Here is a 16,116-nt window from a genome sequence, read left to right as displayed (position 1 = left end):
CAAATCATAATCAGAGTGTGACTTGACTTGAAATTTATTTCTGCAGAAAATAAATTTACATAACTGTAACTGAAAATGTCTACAACTGAAAAGCATTTAAAATAACAAACTGCCACTAAAACTGAATTTCCTCAACTGACATAACACACATACTAGCAATGTGCTCATGAAACTGTTTGGGTGGTAGTCCCTTAGTAAGCGGATCAGCAACCATGGAGTTTGTACCGATATGCTCAATAGACAACTTTCCACTCTAAATTCTTTCTTTAACAACCAGAAACTTGATGTCAATCTGTTTTGACTTCGTCAAGCTCCTGTTGTTATTGGAATACATAACTGCTGATTTATTGTCACAATGTAATCTTAGTGGCCTTTCAATGCCATCAACAATGCGCAGTCCTGTGACAAAATTTTGCAAGCCATATTTCATGATTGGATGCCTCATAACACGCTACAAACTCAGCTGTCATGGTGGAACAGGCTATAAGTGACTGTTTAGCACTCTTCCAGGAAATGACACCTCCAGCAAGGAGATAGATGTAGCCCGACGTAGATTTAATACTATCTTGGCATCCACCAAAATCGGAGTCAGTATACCCAATGATCTCAAGCTGATCCAACCTCCGATATATGAGCATGCAATCTTTTGTTCTCTGTAGGTATCATATAACCCTTTTGACTGCTTTTCAATGTTCCACTCCTGGATTACTTAAATATCGTCCCAATATTCCTGTCACATACGCAATATCTGGACGAGTACAAACCTGAGCATACATCAGACTCCCCACTGCAGATGCATAGGGAACCTTCTGCATTTTTTTTCTTCAAAATCATTCTTTGGGCATTGTTTGAGACTAATTTTGTCTCCCTTAGCCACAGAGGTATCTGTTGGTTTACAATCTTGCATCCCGTATCGCTTGAGAACTTTCTCGATATAGCCTTTCTGAGATAATCAAAGAATACCCTGAGAACGATCCCGATGTATCTGAATACCTAGTACAAAAGATGCATCACCAAGATCTTTCATCTCAAAATTCTTAGCTAGAAATCTCTTGGTTTCATGAACAAATCTATATCGTTGCTAGCGAGCAGAATATCATCAACATATAAAACCAGAAAAATATGCTTACTCCCACTGAACTTATCGTACACACAATCATCGACCAAATTCATCTCAAAACCAAACGAGATGATCACTTGATGAAATTTGAAATACCACTGTCGAGATGTCTGCTTGAGCCCATAGATGGATTTCTTTAATTTGCAAACCATATTATTTGTGTCTTTGGACACAAAATTTTTTGGCTGCACCATATAAATCGTTTCATCAATGTCACCATTTAGAAACACAGTCTTTACATCCATCTGATGAAGCTCAAGATCGAAATGCGCCACCAAAGCCATTATAATCCTTAAAGAGTCTTTCGAAGAAACCGGAGAGAAAGTCTCTTTATAATCAATGCCTTCTTTCTGTGTAAAGCCTTTAGCGACAAGACGAGCCTTATATCTTTTCACATTGTCTTTCGAATCCCTCTTGGTTTTAAATATCCATTTGCAACCAATGGGCTTCGTACCTTTGGGCAATGGGACAAGATCCCATACGTCATTGTCCTTCATGGACTTTATCTCCTCATTCATGGCATCATTCCACTTTTGAGAGTTAGAACTTTCCATGGCTTGACGAAAGTTAATAGGATCATCCTCCATCAATCCAATATCTGCCTCATGTTCTTGAAGAAATACAATGTAATCATCTGGCACTGTATTTCTCCGCTCTCTAGTGGATCTCCTTAATGGCATAGGTTCTGGAGGTGCTTGAGTTTGTTCATCTGGAATGGGAGGATCTCTAATATTGTCTTCCTGTATTGTGTCTTGGTCAAAGTGAGGAATATGATCCTGATCAATGTCCAAGACACCTGTGGGAATATTTACATATTTCTCTTCAAAGACAATATCCCTTACTTTATCTCCCCCCGCAAACTCAACATCCTCAAAGAACCGGGCATTTCCTGACTCAAAAATCGACTTACTTGTGGGATCATAAAACTTGTACCCCCTGGATCTTGCAGAATATCCAATAAAATAACAACTAACCGTCCTTGAGTCCAGTTTCTTTTCATTAGGCTTGTAAGGCCTTGCCTCAGCTTGACATCCCCAAACGTGCAGATGCTTAAGACTAGGCTTTTTACCCGTCTAAAGTTCATAAGGGGTTTTGGTCGCTGCCTTAGTTGGAATCATGTTAAGGATATATGCTGCGGTCTTTAGTTCTTCTCCCCAGAGTGATTCTGGTAAGGTAGAATGACTGATCATACTCCTCACCATGTCCTTAAGCGTTTTGTTTCGTTTTTCAGCAACACCATTCATAGTGGGCGAACCCGGCATAGTGTACTGTGAGACGATACCACATTCTCTAGGAATCTAGCAAAAGGTCCTGGACGTTGTTCACCTGAACCGTCATATCTACCATAGTATTCACCACCACGGTCAGATCTAACGCTTTTAATCTTTAAGCCAAGCTGATTTTCAACTTAGCTTTATAGCTTTTGAACACATCCAATGACTTTGCCTTTTCATGAATGAGATAAATAAAGCCATATCTTGAAAAATCGTCTGTGAACGTTATAAAATATTGTTGACCATTCCAAGAAGCCGAAGGGAATGGTCCACAAATATCAGTATGTATAAGTTCTAAGACGCCTAAACACATATTGGCTTCAAATCTCCTTTTGTTGGTTTGTTTTCCCTTTATACAATTAACACAATTATTAAATTCTGTGTAATCTAAAGGTTCGAGAATTTCGTCTGACACGAGTCTTCTTATTCTCTTTTCAGATATATGACCCAATCTTTTGTGCCATAACGCAGCTGAATTCTCACTTGTTAATTTTCTTTTAGTGCCTCTACTTGTTTGCAGGGATTCATTAAATGAAGCAATAACTTCCAAAGAATAAAGATTATCGTATCCTGATAAAGAACCAGAACCAACCAATTTTGAATCGAGAAACAAACTGAATATTCCATTTCCAAAAGAACAAGAATAACCAAATTTGTCCAACGCAGAAATGGAAATCAAATTCCGTCTAAAAGACGGCATAACAAATGTTTCATAAAGATCCAAATATATTCCAGTCTTTAACAATAATCTAAATTTTCCTATTGCCTCAACTTCAACTTCGTTGCCGTCACCAACATAGATGAATCTTTCAGCATCACTTGGTTTTCGGCAATCCAGGCAACCCTGTATAGACACACTGATGTGAGTTGTTGCACCAGAATCTATCCACCACGTGTGTCTAGGCACTGAAGTTAAATTAACCTCAGAACAAACCATTTTCAGAAGCATACCTTTCTTAGCATGCCAAGCGTGATAATTACTGCACTGCTTCTTCATATGCCCATCACTGCCACAGAAAAAACAACCAGAACTTTGAGAATCACTAGGATTCTTCTATTATTTCTTCGGAGGCTGTGTATCCGCAGCTTCTTTATCCTTCCTTTTCTTTCCTTTAACCTTCGAGGTAGAGGCATAATGAGTACTTTTTGTCTTGTATTGCTTCAACATTTCCTCTTCCTGGACACAGTGCGAGATGAGCTCATTCAGAGACCAAGTCTCTTTCTGACAGTTATAGCTCACCTTGAACTGGTTAAACTGAGGAGGAAGATATATCAAAACCAGGTGCACTAGCAAGTCCTCAGAGAGATCAAGCTTCAGTGCTTTTAACCTTGAAGCAAGATGAGACATTTCCATAATGTACTCCCTGATGTTGCCCTTACCTCTGTACCTCATTGAAACGAGGCTTGCCAAAAATATACCAATTTCAGACTTTTCACTTTTAGCAAACCTCTTTTCGAGGTCTTGAAGGAAAGCCTTAGCCGTAGCAATGTCGCTAGACATTGTGCCCCTGAATGTTTCTGGAATGGCTCTCTTCATGATCATCATACACATGCGATTCGATCTCTCCCACCTCTTCAAACTTCCTCTTTCCATCAGAGGTACTCTTATCCGTAATGGCGGGAGGAGAGTCAATCCTTATCGCAAGGTCTAAATCCATGACTCCGAGAACTATCAATAAATTCTCTTGCCACGATTTAAAATTCGAGCCATTTAACATAGGAATAGAATTTATGGTGAAATGAATATTTGCAGGAGTCAAATCTGAACAGAGAACAAAAACAAAACATACATGCTCAACCAAATATCCAAATAAAATAATCAATAAATTCAAATAATGTAAACCCCATAAACAGAATATCGTGCACTCCATTAATGTTTCATCTTTGGACAAAAGATTAACTTGTAAGTGATATCCTGGTGCAGCAATCAAACACTGATAGTAAATATCATGTCAAATAACAACCTTCATTTGGGCCGATTTATTATTCAGATGAAAAACCGAACAACTATCACATGTTTACCACCACAAGTGCATATGTAATTATATTAAATAGTCGATCAATATTCATATAAATCACATGTACCTAAAATCCTTTTGTATTTCAAAATAAAATTAATTTCCATAAAAGATGTCACTTTGGTGACATTTTATTTCAATTAATCAATTTTAAAAATACATTTAACCTTATTATTATTTGAATTAATGAATATTTAACCTTAACCGAATAAATCTGAGCAGGAAAAAAAATTGTTTTTTTTAAAAAAAAATTCCGTTCGGGTCGGGTCGACCCAGTTCCGTACGACCCGACCCGAATCCTTACGGGTCGGGTCAACCCGGGTCCGTACGACCCTACCCGAATCAGTACTTTTTTTAAAAAAAAAAATTTAATCCAAATTTTCGATTTTCCTCTAAAATATTTTGTTGAACAAAAAATTGGAAGAAAAATCGAAATCTTATACAAAATCTTTTTAAATTTACGACCAAATCTTTTTTTTTTTTTACTAAAACTGAAACTTTAAAAGATTTGGTTTTCAACCAAAATATTTTCCAGATCTGAAACCATAGAACAAAAATTTTCAGATCTAAACAGAAATATTTTTCAGATCTGAAACGATATCAAAATATTTTCAGATCTGAAAACATATCAATATATTTTCAGATCTGAAGCCATATCAAAAAAATTTTAAACAAAATTTTATTTTTCAGATCTAGATCCAAATAGTATCCAAAACTTTACACAAATCTCAATGATTCAAACATGAATGGCTCTGATACCACTTGTTGAGAAAAACCCACCGCAGAATCCATCACGCTAAATCATTAAGAATTTAACTGAAATCTTAAGCGAAACCGTACCTGAAGCCATAATCCTCAATTCTTTAGAACGTGTCTTGATCTTCCAGATCTACGCTCTCTTTACTTGAGAGAATCCTTTAGTTTCTCTTCAGAACTATTTTCTTAATGGGGGAGAGAATAGTGAAAGTGATAACGCGAGATCTGGGGACCATGACCCATATTTATAGATAATGTTTATCAATATCTTCTAATATTTATGTTTTAACCCATCATAAAACAGAAATTACACTTATGTCTCTACACATTAAAGGCCCACAAACCATTAGATACATTAAAGCCCAATAACCCGAAACATTAATTGATCACTTTATTTTGGGCTTAACTTAATAGACAACGCACAATACATAATTATTCACATATAAGCCCATATAAATAAATTGATCCAACAGTTCTTACTTCTTTAAAAAAAATAATTTGGGTCGTTATACCTTGTGAACTTTGAAGCCTATTATTTTTATTTATCCAAACACACTTGACTTCTCTTGGGTAAGAAACCAAAGGAGACTGCACAACTCCATTTTATATTGGTTATTTAATTGTGAATCTGATATTGACACAAAATATGACAATTCCGATATAATATATCGTTATATCCATGATTGCACCCAAGGGAAAAGGATAAGGGCTGAGTTTGGTTGAACATTATCGAGCTCAAATACAACTGATCTCGACCTAAAATCACAAAAACAAACCAGAAGTTGGTCGGAAAACCCGATGACGAGCAGCTCACCAGAAGCAGGTTGCGCTAGGCTTTGTGTTGCTTTATTCGGGGCTCAAATCAGACGATTCAAGGCTTAGATCGAAGCTACATGTCATGTCTTTTAGCTATAGGTATATTTTGTATGGTCTGGGTGTGAATAGAGATGGCCAAATTTTACTCAATTTAAAAAGTTGTATCTAGACCACAAGTTGATTTTAGGCTATTAGACTTCAAATCTATCTGATATAAATTTTAGACATTGGTATAATATTTACTTTTGCGTAATGTATTATACTCTAGATATGAATACATAATCAGCACAAAAACATAACAGTAAGTGCGAAAAGTAAAAACACAATATTTGTTAACGGAAGTTCGAAGGTAAACCCCTTCTACGTACCTCATTCTTTCTTCTTCAACCAATGAAAGATTCACTAGATCATGTCCATAACACACAGTAGGACGAATTACAACACGCTTACATCCAAAACACACAGTAGGACGAATTAATTTGAAATTCAAATTTTACGTCCAGATCACACGAGAGGATGAATTACAAGTTAAGAGGATACAACACAAACTTTTGAGGTTTACAAAAGGATTTTGGATTTGTCTACAAGAAAATGCACTCTCGAAATATTTTAAGTTTTTGGTGAACTTCGAAATCAACACCGTGGGTGTGAAGCATGGTTGAAGAATAGATCTTTTTGCTCTGAACCATGTTGCTTCTCTAATTACACAATCATATACTCTTATATCCCTTTCCTCTTCGTGTAAGTGTATGATACTTGTTTGTATCATCTTTAAGAATATTGGAGGTAGTGTATCTATAGACTTCAAAGTCCAACTGTCAGTTTCTCTGGATTTAAATTGTACGATCTGTCTTATTTCATTAATGTTGTATTATTTGTCTTTGCGCCATTAATGCTTCTGACCAAATCTACAATTATGACTGTCTATCCAACCACGAATTTGAACACCACTTTAAAGGAGATTCCTTTGTGGTGTGTTGATTCTATTTTCATCTAATAGCTGATAAGATTACAAGTCACTGTTTTAGTAATGCAAGCCATCGGGTATCTTTCTGTGAGTCTTGAATACACTTAAGAGTCTTTGTAAGCGTTAAAATCTTTGGATCTTGTTCGGATTCTGTGATATTCTCCGACCTGACTTGTAATTGAGACTTTGATCTTCATTCCTCTGAAGAGCTTACATAGACTTCTAACTTTGTCACTTCTTTATGAGTTCTTCTGCTCTTCTGCTCTTATGAAGTAGATTGATCTTTCTTTGTCTTGTTCTGACTTCGTGAGCTTTTGTTCGAGTGATCTTATTTGATTATGCACTTTTCTAATCTGAGAATCACTCGTCTTGACAACTTTCTGAGTACTGCAATACACACACCAGCACATAAACCAAAAAGCTAATCAGTATCAGACACATAAAAAACAGCGGACTTCAGCTTCATTGAATCAATACTCCAGTTTCATATCATTTTCATATTATTAACAGAATTATCGAGGAACGAGTTACAAACAGGAAGGATTAAGAGAAGCTAGCTAGGCGCAATGCCATCGCAAAGTTCCTTCAAAATCTGACCACAAGTACTAGTCATATTAGAGAAACTAGCAAGGTGCAGTTGACAAAGGAGCCAATACCCATGCTGGAAATCTCTCCAATGATGAATATTAGATCAAGAACCGGTGAATTTGGAAAAATCTTAAGATTTTCTAATAACAATTTAGTGAATTCAACGTTTATACTAAGCAACCAACAAACAAAAATATTTTAATTTTTAGCTAAAATTATAAATTTATTGTAAAAGGCATGCAGAAAAATTACGTTGGGTGTCAGACAAAACTCACAACCAAATTTCCATTAAACTCCCACAAACATGATATCATATGAAATACGTAACTAGAGTTTTATAGCTCAAAAATCAACTTCAAGAATTGTAAATATGTGAGAGGAAAACCATATATTTCTCATTTGAAAGATTTCTAAAAAACCATACACCAGACAACAAATCCTTGTCAACGAAACCTCATCAACGTGCAATTATATAAATTACATATAGATTCTACAAGACAAAATCTATATCAAAATAATATATGGATTCTAACCTTGACCAAAGATCAATTGATCCACCGAACTAAATCAATGGATTGCAACATCAGGCTTTAAAACTAAAAAAGAAACAAAATTCCAGATTGTACGAAAAAACGCTGCTTGTGGTGGTGGTGGCTCGAACATTCAAGGAAGGAATAGTACAGCATAACCTCTCAAGCCCCGTGAAGGCGTAGGCGGCACTTGCGAATGTTGAGAAACAAGCCTTCAATCTTTCATCATCACCACACAGACCATAACAGAAACCTAGAAATCTGAGAAGAAAAAAGAAGAAACGTGAATCCCTATAAATGAGAGAAGAGAGTAATGAGAATCATCAATATAATACTAGCAATCGACACACAAATATTTTAATATTTACTTAAAATTATATACTTTAAGTTTGCAGAAAAATTATGTTGAGTGTGAAAAAAACTCACTACCAAATTTCCATTACCTCCCACAATCATGATTTCAAATGAAATATGACTTCAGTTTTATAGCTAAAAAATCTACTAAAAATTTGAAAAATATATGTGAGAGAGGACACCACATATTTGTCATTTGAAATATTTCTACAAAACCATATACCAGACAACAAATTCTAGTCAACCAACCTCATTAACATGCAATTATCTAAATAATACATAGATTCTCGAACGCAAAAAATCTATATTCAAGAACTACCACCTTGTTTCTCATAGAAGCAACGAAAGACAATGCTGCAGTGCCAGCAGCACAAATCTGACTCGCCGTCCTAGAAGAAGATGAGAGTCTCAGATGACTCCAGTTGCTTCCCTTATTTTCTGCTACTTGAATCGAACTATCCTACAAATATGCAAATTGCCATTTTCTAAACTTAGGAGTTCTATCTGGCAATAGATTTGAAAGAGAAGTTGGAGAATTGTGGGCAGGCAGTTGGCTCTCAATCCAGGATAAAATAGGAACAACAGTTTTATAAGAGGGGAAAGTAAAAAGGTGTCGATAATATGCTAGAACATAATTGTGATTTACCAAGTGACACACCACACAATCACGGTACCATCATCGTTCGAATGCCTTTGAATTTTCAACTACTATGATTATTAGTTTATTCATACATATCCAGACAGACTTTCACAGAGTGTGAAGTGGCCTCAGAGATCTTGGTGGATGAGAATCATCAGATGGAAAATATCAACTCCCATCAAGAGTAGCAAATATAAGCTCACATCATCAGCCCACTCACATTCTTCTAGAAAAATATGATATATATTCCTAGAAAATCTAATATGGAAAAACACAAATTGGGAAAGATTTATGGGTCAGAAGTAGCTGATTTGTGAAATCATGCATAAATCAGTGGGAATCCGTCTGATTTGTTTCATCATCCCCAATAATCACACCCATTCCAAAAAATCTAAAAGAAATGTATCGACCTGGTCAACAAATATCCCATCCTACAAAACAAAAAGGGGGAATACTTCACAGTTTAAGGTAGAGAAAGATATATTTGTGATCAGCAATTCAATATAGCCTGACGATAGATCCATCGATCCACCGAACTAAATCAATGGATTGCTGTATAAGGATTTAAAACTAAAAAAGAAACAAAATTCAAGATTGGACGAAAAAACGCTGTTTATGGTGATGGCAGCTCAGACATCCAAGGAAAGTGCAGCACAAGCCCTCAAACCAGGCGAAAGCGAAAGCACTTAGGCGGCCACTGCGAATGTTGAGAAACAAGCCTTCAATCTATCATCATTGCAGCTAGGGTTGGTAATTTTCCCCACGGGTTCGTGGCCAGGGAAAACACGAAACGTGGACGAGGATCCCTGATTTTCCTCGAACCCGCCCCAAAAATAATAATAATAATAATAATATTATTATTAATATTAATGATATAATAATAATATTTTTAAAAAAATATTAATAATAATATTATTATTAATGTTATCACTAATAATAATAAGTTTTGGTTCGAACGCCTCCGTCCTGTCAAATTAATATTTTTGAAACAAGAATGAGAGCGGAGATGGGGATTTGATCCCCGCGGTTCCGGGTTCGGGAAAAAAGCGGGGATCAGGGATGGAATTCGAGGACGAAGATGGTGATAGCAAACCCGCTCCCTGCCCCGCCCCATTGTCATCCCTAATCGCAGCACATACCATAAAATAAACCAACAAATCTGAGAAGATAAAAGAAAGAAGAAACGCAAATGCCTATAAATGAGATAAGAGGGTGGTGAGAATCATTCATATATGCTAGCAAGCAACACACATGAATATTTTAATTTTTAGTTAAAGTTATATACTTATTTTTAATTTTTAATAAGTTTGCAGAAAAATTATGATGTGTGTAAGAAAAATTCTCTTCACCAAATTTCCATTACCTCCCACAATCATGATTTCAAAAAAAATATATAGCTTCGGTTTTACAGATCAAAAATCTACTAAAAAAATGAAAATTCATGTGAGAGAGAAAAACCAGATATTTGTCCTTTGATAGATTTTTATAAAACCAGTCACCAGACAACAAATTCTAGTCAACCAACCTCATTAACATGCAATTATCTCCATAATATATAGATTCTATTCTACAACACACAAAAAATCTATATTAATTAAATCACCACCTTGTTTCTCATAGAAGCACCGAATGACAATGCTATAGTGCGAGCAGCACAAATCTGACTCGCGGAGAAGATGAGAGTCTCAGATTACTCCAGTTGCTTCCCTTACTTTCAGCTACTTGAATCAAACTATCCTACAAATATGCAAATTGCCATTTTCTAAACTTAGTAGTTCTATCTGGCAATAGATTTGAAAGAGAAGTTGGAGAATTGTGGGCAGGCAGTTGGCTCTCAATCCAGGATAAAATAGGAACAACAGTTTTATAAGAGGGGAAAAGTAAAAAGGCGTCGATAATAGGCTAGAACATAATTGTGATTTACCAAGTGACACACCACACAATCACGGTACCATCATCGTTCGAATGCCTTTGAATTTTCAACTACTATGATTTTTAGTTTATTCATACATATCCAGACAGACTTTCACAGAATGTGAAGTGGCCTCAGAGATCTTGGTGGATGAGAATCATCAGACGGAAAATTTCAACTCCCATCAAGATTAGCAAATATAAGCTCACATCATCAGCCCACTCACATTCTTCTAGAAAAACATGATATATATTCCTGGAAAATCTAATATGGATAAACACAAATTGGGAAAGATTTATGGGTCAGAAGTAGCTGGTTTGTGAAATCATGCATAAAATCAGTGGGAATCCGTCTGATTTGTTTCATCATCCCCAATAATCACCCCCATTCCAAAAAATCTAAAAGAAATGTATCGACCTTGTCAATAAATATCCTATCATACAAAACAAAAGGGGGAATGCTTCATAGTTTAAGGTAGATAAAGATATATTTGTGATCAGCAATTCAATATAGCCTGACGATAGATCCATCGATCCACCGAACTAAATCAACGGATTGCAATGCAAGGCTTTAAAACTAAAAAAGAAATCATCTGCTTCCGGAAGAAATCGAAGAATTTCTTGGGAACGAGATTGGACGAAAAATGCTGCTTATGGTGATGGCGGCTCAGACATCCAAGGAAGGAAAAGTGCAGCATAAGCTCTCAAGCCCGGCGAAGGCGAAAGCACTTAGGCGGCCACTGCGAATGTTGAGAAACAAGCCTTCAATATATCATCATCGCCGCACAGACCATAACACAAAATCTGAGAAGAAAGAAGAAACGTGAATACCAATAAATGATACAAGAGAGTGGTAAAAACCATTCATATATACTACCAACCAATACACATCAATATTTTAATTTTTAGTTAAAATTATACTTATTGTAAAATTTTAAAAAGTTGAAGAAAAATTATGTTGTGTCTAAGAAAAAACTCACAACCAAATTACCATTACCTCCAACAATCATGATTTCAAATGAAATATATAATTTTAGTTTTATAGCTCAAAATTCTACTAAAAAATTGAAAATATACGTGAAAGAGAGGAAAATCATATATTTGTCATTTGATAGATTTCTACAAAACCATACACCAGACAACAAATCCTAGTCAACCAACCTCATTAACATTCAATTATCTAAATAAAATATAGATTCTACAACACAAAAATCTTTATTAAAGAATCACCAACTCGTTTTTCTTAGAAGCACCCGAACTACCAGCAGCACAAATCTGACTCGCCGTCCTAGCAGAAGATGAGAGTCTCAGATGACTCCAGTTGCTTCCCCAATTTCCTGTCACTTGAATCACATTAAAGTTGACTAAACATACAAATATGCAAATTGCCATTCGAAACTTAAAAATTCTATCGGTAATAGATTTGAAAGAGAAGTTGGAGAACTGTGGGCAGGCGGTTGGCTCTCAATCCAAGGATAAAATGGGAACAACTTTATCATTGGGGAAAAGTAAAAAGATGTTGATAATAGGCTAGGACACGATTGTAATTTTATCAAGTGACACACCACACAATCACGGTTTACCATTAGTTCGAATCCCTTTAAATTTCAACTAATAAAATTTTTAGTTTATTCATCCATACCCTGACGTCCAAACAATGTGAAGCGGCCTCAGAGATCTTGGTGGATTATAATCATCACATGGAAAATTTCAAATCCCGCCAAGAGTAGCAAATAAGCTCACGTCATCAGCCCACTAACATTCTTCTAGAAAAACATGATATATATCCTGGAAAATCTAATAGGGAAAGACACAAAATTGGGAAAGACTGATGATGGGTCAGAAGTAGCTGGTTTGTGAAATCATGCATAAAATCAGTGGGAATCCGTCTGATTTGTTTCATCATCCCCAATAATCACATCCAATACAAAAAATCTAAAAGAGATGTATCTAAAAGAGGGAAATGTTCCAAGTTAAAGGTAGAGAAAGATATATTCGTGATCAGAAGTTCAATATAGCCTTTAGATCCATGGATCCACCGAATCAAATCAACATATTGCAATAAAGTCCTTAAAAACTAAAAAAGAAACATTCGAGATTGAACGAAAAATCGCTGCTTGTGGTGATGACGACTCAGACATCCAAGGAAGGCGAACGCACTCAGGCGGCCACTGCGAACGTTGAGAAACAATCCTTCAATCTATCATCATCGCCGCACATACCATAACATAAACCTACAAATCTAAGAAGAAGGAAGAAGAAACACAAATGCCTATATGTGAGATAAGAGTGTTGAAAATCATTCATATATACTAGCAACCAACACACATAAATATTTTAATTTTTATATAATTACATACTTATTGTAAAATTTTAATAAGTTAGCAGAAAAATTATGTTGTGTGTAAGACAAACTCACAACCAAATTTCCATTACCTCCCACAATCATGATTTCATATGAAATATTTAACTTCAGTTTTATAGCTCAAAAATCTACATCAAAAATTGAAAATACATGTGAGAGGAAAACCATATATTTGTCATTTGATAAATTTCTGCAAACCATAGACCAAACAACAAATCCTAATCAACCAAACTTATTAACATGCAATATCTAAATAATATATAGAATCTACAACACAAAAAATCTATATTAAAGGATAACCATCTTTTTTCTCATAGAATTACCGAAAGACAATGATGAAGTGCCAGTAGCACAAATCTGACTTGCCGTCCTAGGAGAAGAAGAGAGTCTCAGATGACTCGCTGTCCTAGGAGAAGATGGGAGTCTCAGATGACTCGCCGTTGCTATCATGGGAATGATGCAAGTATGACAGTTATTTACACTAAGCTCACTTGAAAGCTGAGAAATTTTCCAAAATTGAGTACAGAAAAGGCCGAAGCGAGATTTATAAATTAGTGTCATGGAAAGCTTCATCACAGGAAAAGGAAAACAAAACCATAAAAGATAGGAAATGAAATCTCTCTTCATAAAACAAGAACCATTGATCAGATAATTGTAGTCTGTTTTTTAGCTCGTCACGAATGCATCCGAATCATCTATCCTCATCACAATGGTTCAAGAGGTTTGAAAAATAAACCAAAATTTAAGAGAGGACACTAAACAACATCTAAAATTACACAAATGCAAGTTTCCTGCAGAATATTATGTAAACGTCGATTGGATTAACACCAAATGTTGCAGAAACTTTGAAGCCTACTTCTATTGAATTTGTGAGTGAGACAGGCTCAGAAGGATCCATTGGTTTCTATAATCAGAGGGAAACTTCTTCTCAGAAAATAGGTAGTTTTAAAACATCATAGCCTCCACTAAGCCACTTCCACAAATTGGCGGCTTTAATGCACAAATAAAATATACCAATAAAATGAGTAAAAACTACAACAAATTTGAATATAAAAATATTCCCAAACAACTTTTTTCATGCATTTCGAATCATATAGAATTCTATGCTTGCTCAGAAGTCAGAACTTGAATAAACAATCATGAACAGGGTCTGACCGCCCCTCTGCTTTTTCTCATCAACGAATAGTATTTGGATTCATAGAATTATCAAAGAAAATGAAATGTATAAATATTCAACGCATATGATGAATCCAGTATCCTCAAATGTTAGAGCCCTCGTAAATTAAAATATCAAATGTTTTTCTCGGATTCAACAACCCTAGGTTCATTTGGATTAAATGATGAGGATTCGAGGATGTAAAACGATATCTGTATTATAATTCCAAAAACACAATATTTCAAAGAAATCAAACGACAATTGAATAGGAATCGGAGATCCAAATAAATCAAAACCATCCAAACAAAAGATTAGAACTTTTTTGAAGAGATAATGAAGGCATCAGATAATAAGCGGAGTTTAGGTCTACACTATATTTCAGTGTGTAGGATAAGAATATTTTACATCATTTGCCTTCCAATCCAACAAAAAATTATTCCACATTTCAATAAATATGCATTAAAATTTACAGTAACAGCTAATAGCACACACGCTAGAAGCAAAACAAATTTGACCAGAGAAAACCCGTTCTAAGAATCAATAAGCAAACTATAATTCACAAATAAATCGCAGAAAACAGTACAAAAGATTCAACCTTCCAAGGCAATTTTTTTGAGCCCGAAGATTAATTTCGAGCAATAAAACTGAATGCATCTCTACTCAAACATCAATTTCAGTAGGGTAAACCAGATGCAATGTTAGGCTTTAGATCTAAAATCTAAAAAAAAATGACGCAGAGAAGAGAGAAGGATGCAGGTTAGGAACTGAGGGCATCGGTGGGCGGCGCTTTGCGTTGTTTTGTAGGGTTTTTTAAATAGCGATTTAGAAAAATTAAGGTTTGGGCCATTGTTTGTGATGCTCGTAATTTAGGTCATTTGGAAAAAAATACATCTATCGTTATTTATTTAAGATTCAATTTCTATCAATTTTTTTTTAATACCAGATAAAAGTTGAACTTACTTTTTACTTCATGTTTCTTGGGTTTTTACATTTTTACTCTTTTTAAATAATAAAAAATTGTGTGAATCCCTATTTTTGTTGGTCATCTTCCCTTTCTACTCATCCATCCCGCTTTTCACTCCTCCTCTCTTCTGTGCGAGCAACCATTTTTTTCCTTCAATTTTCTACTCGCCATTATCTATGAAACCCTTTCTCGTTCCCCATCGGCACAATTTACCATATTTTCCGCAGGTCTATGTAACTGAATCTTCCCACAAATATATCGCTCAAAACCGTAAATCTGCGTAACCAAGCTTAGAAAATTCCCAGCAAAGCAGAGTCCCTACCAGCGCAAATCACACGTCCCAGCATCTATTGTCGTCCTGTTGCCGAAAACGTTGCAAAAACAAGAATTTCTAGGTCGAATCAGCGTAACTGAGGAGGAGAAAATAGGCACTTCATTTTCAGATTTCCGTGGAACTACCACCCTATAAAACTAATAAAGGACGATTAAATGATACACAATTCAATTGTCGTTTATTTGTCATCATTTTTATAGGTGTAATGGTTTTTGTTCGTAAAAACAATTTCTTTTCTTCAATCCCATTTTCAATACACAAATGGATTCATGATATTGTATGTTCGTAATAGGATTGTGATTTGCGGAAAGATCCATCGGCCC

General features: G+C 35.4%; 1 protein-coding gene, 2 long non-coding RNA genes and 11 other non-coding genes across 14 annotated transcripts; 1 reads left to right on the top strand and 13 right to left on the bottom strand.

The window, feature by feature from the left end:
- Window positions 1–3,451: 3,451 nt before the first annotated feature.
- On the bottom strand, window positions 3,452–3,988 carry LOC142521980 (uncharacterized). Its single transcript, XM_075625153.1, has one exon. The coding sequence runs from the start codon at window positions 3,986–3,988 to the stop codon at window positions 3,452–3,454; it is 537 nt and encodes a 178-aa protein (XP_075481268.1).
- Window positions 3,989–6,921: 2,933 nt separating this feature from the next.
- On the bottom strand, window positions 6,922–12,610 carry LOC142521692 (uncharacterized). The gene is made up of 3 exons (XR_012814363.1): window positions 10,670–12,610; window positions 8,746–8,883; window positions 6,922–8,330 (listed from the first exon to the last, which is right to left on the bottom strand). It is a non-coding gene; the product is annotated as an uncharacterized LOC142521692 (long non-coding RNA).
- Window positions 9,070–15,004, top strand: LOC142521693 (uncharacterized). The gene is made up of 2 exons (XR_012814364.1): window positions 9,070–9,674; window positions 13,753–15,004. It is a non-coding gene; the product is annotated as an uncharacterized LOC142521693 (long non-coding RNA).
- LOC142523492 (small nucleolar RNA SNORD24) lies at window positions 9,188–9,276 on the bottom strand. The gene has a single exon (XR_012814683.1). It is a non-coding gene; the product is annotated as a small nucleolar RNA SNORD24 (small nucleolar RNA).
- On the bottom strand, window positions 9,355–9,431 carry LOC142523569 (small nucleolar RNA R12). Its single transcript, XR_012814756.1, has one exon. It is a non-coding gene; the product is annotated as a small nucleolar RNA R12 (small nucleolar RNA).
- Window positions 9,689–9,804, bottom strand: LOC142523489 (small nucleolar RNA SNORD14). The gene has a single exon (XR_012814680.1). It is a non-coding gene; the product is annotated as a small nucleolar RNA SNORD14 (small nucleolar RNA).
- LOC142523491 (small nucleolar RNA SNORD24) lies at window positions 11,106–11,194 on the bottom strand. Its single transcript, XR_012814682.1, has one exon. It is a non-coding gene; the product is annotated as a small nucleolar RNA SNORD24 (small nucleolar RNA).
- Window positions 11,273–11,350, bottom strand: LOC142523568 (small nucleolar RNA R12). Its single transcript, XR_012814755.1, has one exon. It is a non-coding gene; the product is annotated as a small nucleolar RNA R12 (small nucleolar RNA).
- On the bottom strand, window positions 11,638–11,758 carry LOC142523488 (small nucleolar RNA SNORD14). Its single transcript, XR_012814679.1, has one exon. It is a non-coding gene; the product is annotated as a small nucleolar RNA SNORD14 (small nucleolar RNA).
- LOC142523493 (small nucleolar RNA SNORD24) lies at window positions 12,641–12,727 on the bottom strand. Its single transcript, XR_012814684.1, has one exon. It is a non-coding gene; the product is annotated as a small nucleolar RNA SNORD24 (small nucleolar RNA).
- On the bottom strand, window positions 12,809–12,886 carry LOC142523567 (small nucleolar RNA R12). Its single transcript, XR_012814754.1, has one exon. It is a non-coding gene; the product is annotated as a small nucleolar RNA R12 (small nucleolar RNA).
- LOC142523573 (small nucleolar RNA Z155) lies at window positions 13,978–14,051 on the bottom strand. Its single transcript, XR_012814760.1, has one exon. It is a non-coding gene; the product is annotated as a small nucleolar RNA Z155 (small nucleolar RNA).
- Window positions 14,216–14,305, bottom strand: LOC142523570 (small nucleolar RNA R41). Its single transcript, XR_012814757.1, has one exon. It is a non-coding gene; the product is annotated as a small nucleolar RNA R41 (small nucleolar RNA).
- On the bottom strand, window positions 14,831–14,913 carry LOC142523571 (small nucleolar RNA R16). The gene has a single exon (XR_012814758.1). It is a non-coding gene; the product is annotated as a small nucleolar RNA R16 (small nucleolar RNA).
- Window positions 15,005–16,116: the final 1,112 nt, after the last annotated feature.

Source organism: Primulina tabacum, chromosome 13 (genome assembly GCF_025594145.1).
Source record: "Primulina tabacum isolate GXHZ01 chromosome 13, ASM2559414v2, whole genome shotgun sequence".
NCBI lineage: Eukaryota > Viridiplantae > Streptophyta > Magnoliopsida > Lamiales > Gesneriaceae > Primulina > Primulina tabacum.
This window is presented reverse-complemented; position numbering and strand designations above follow the sequence as displayed.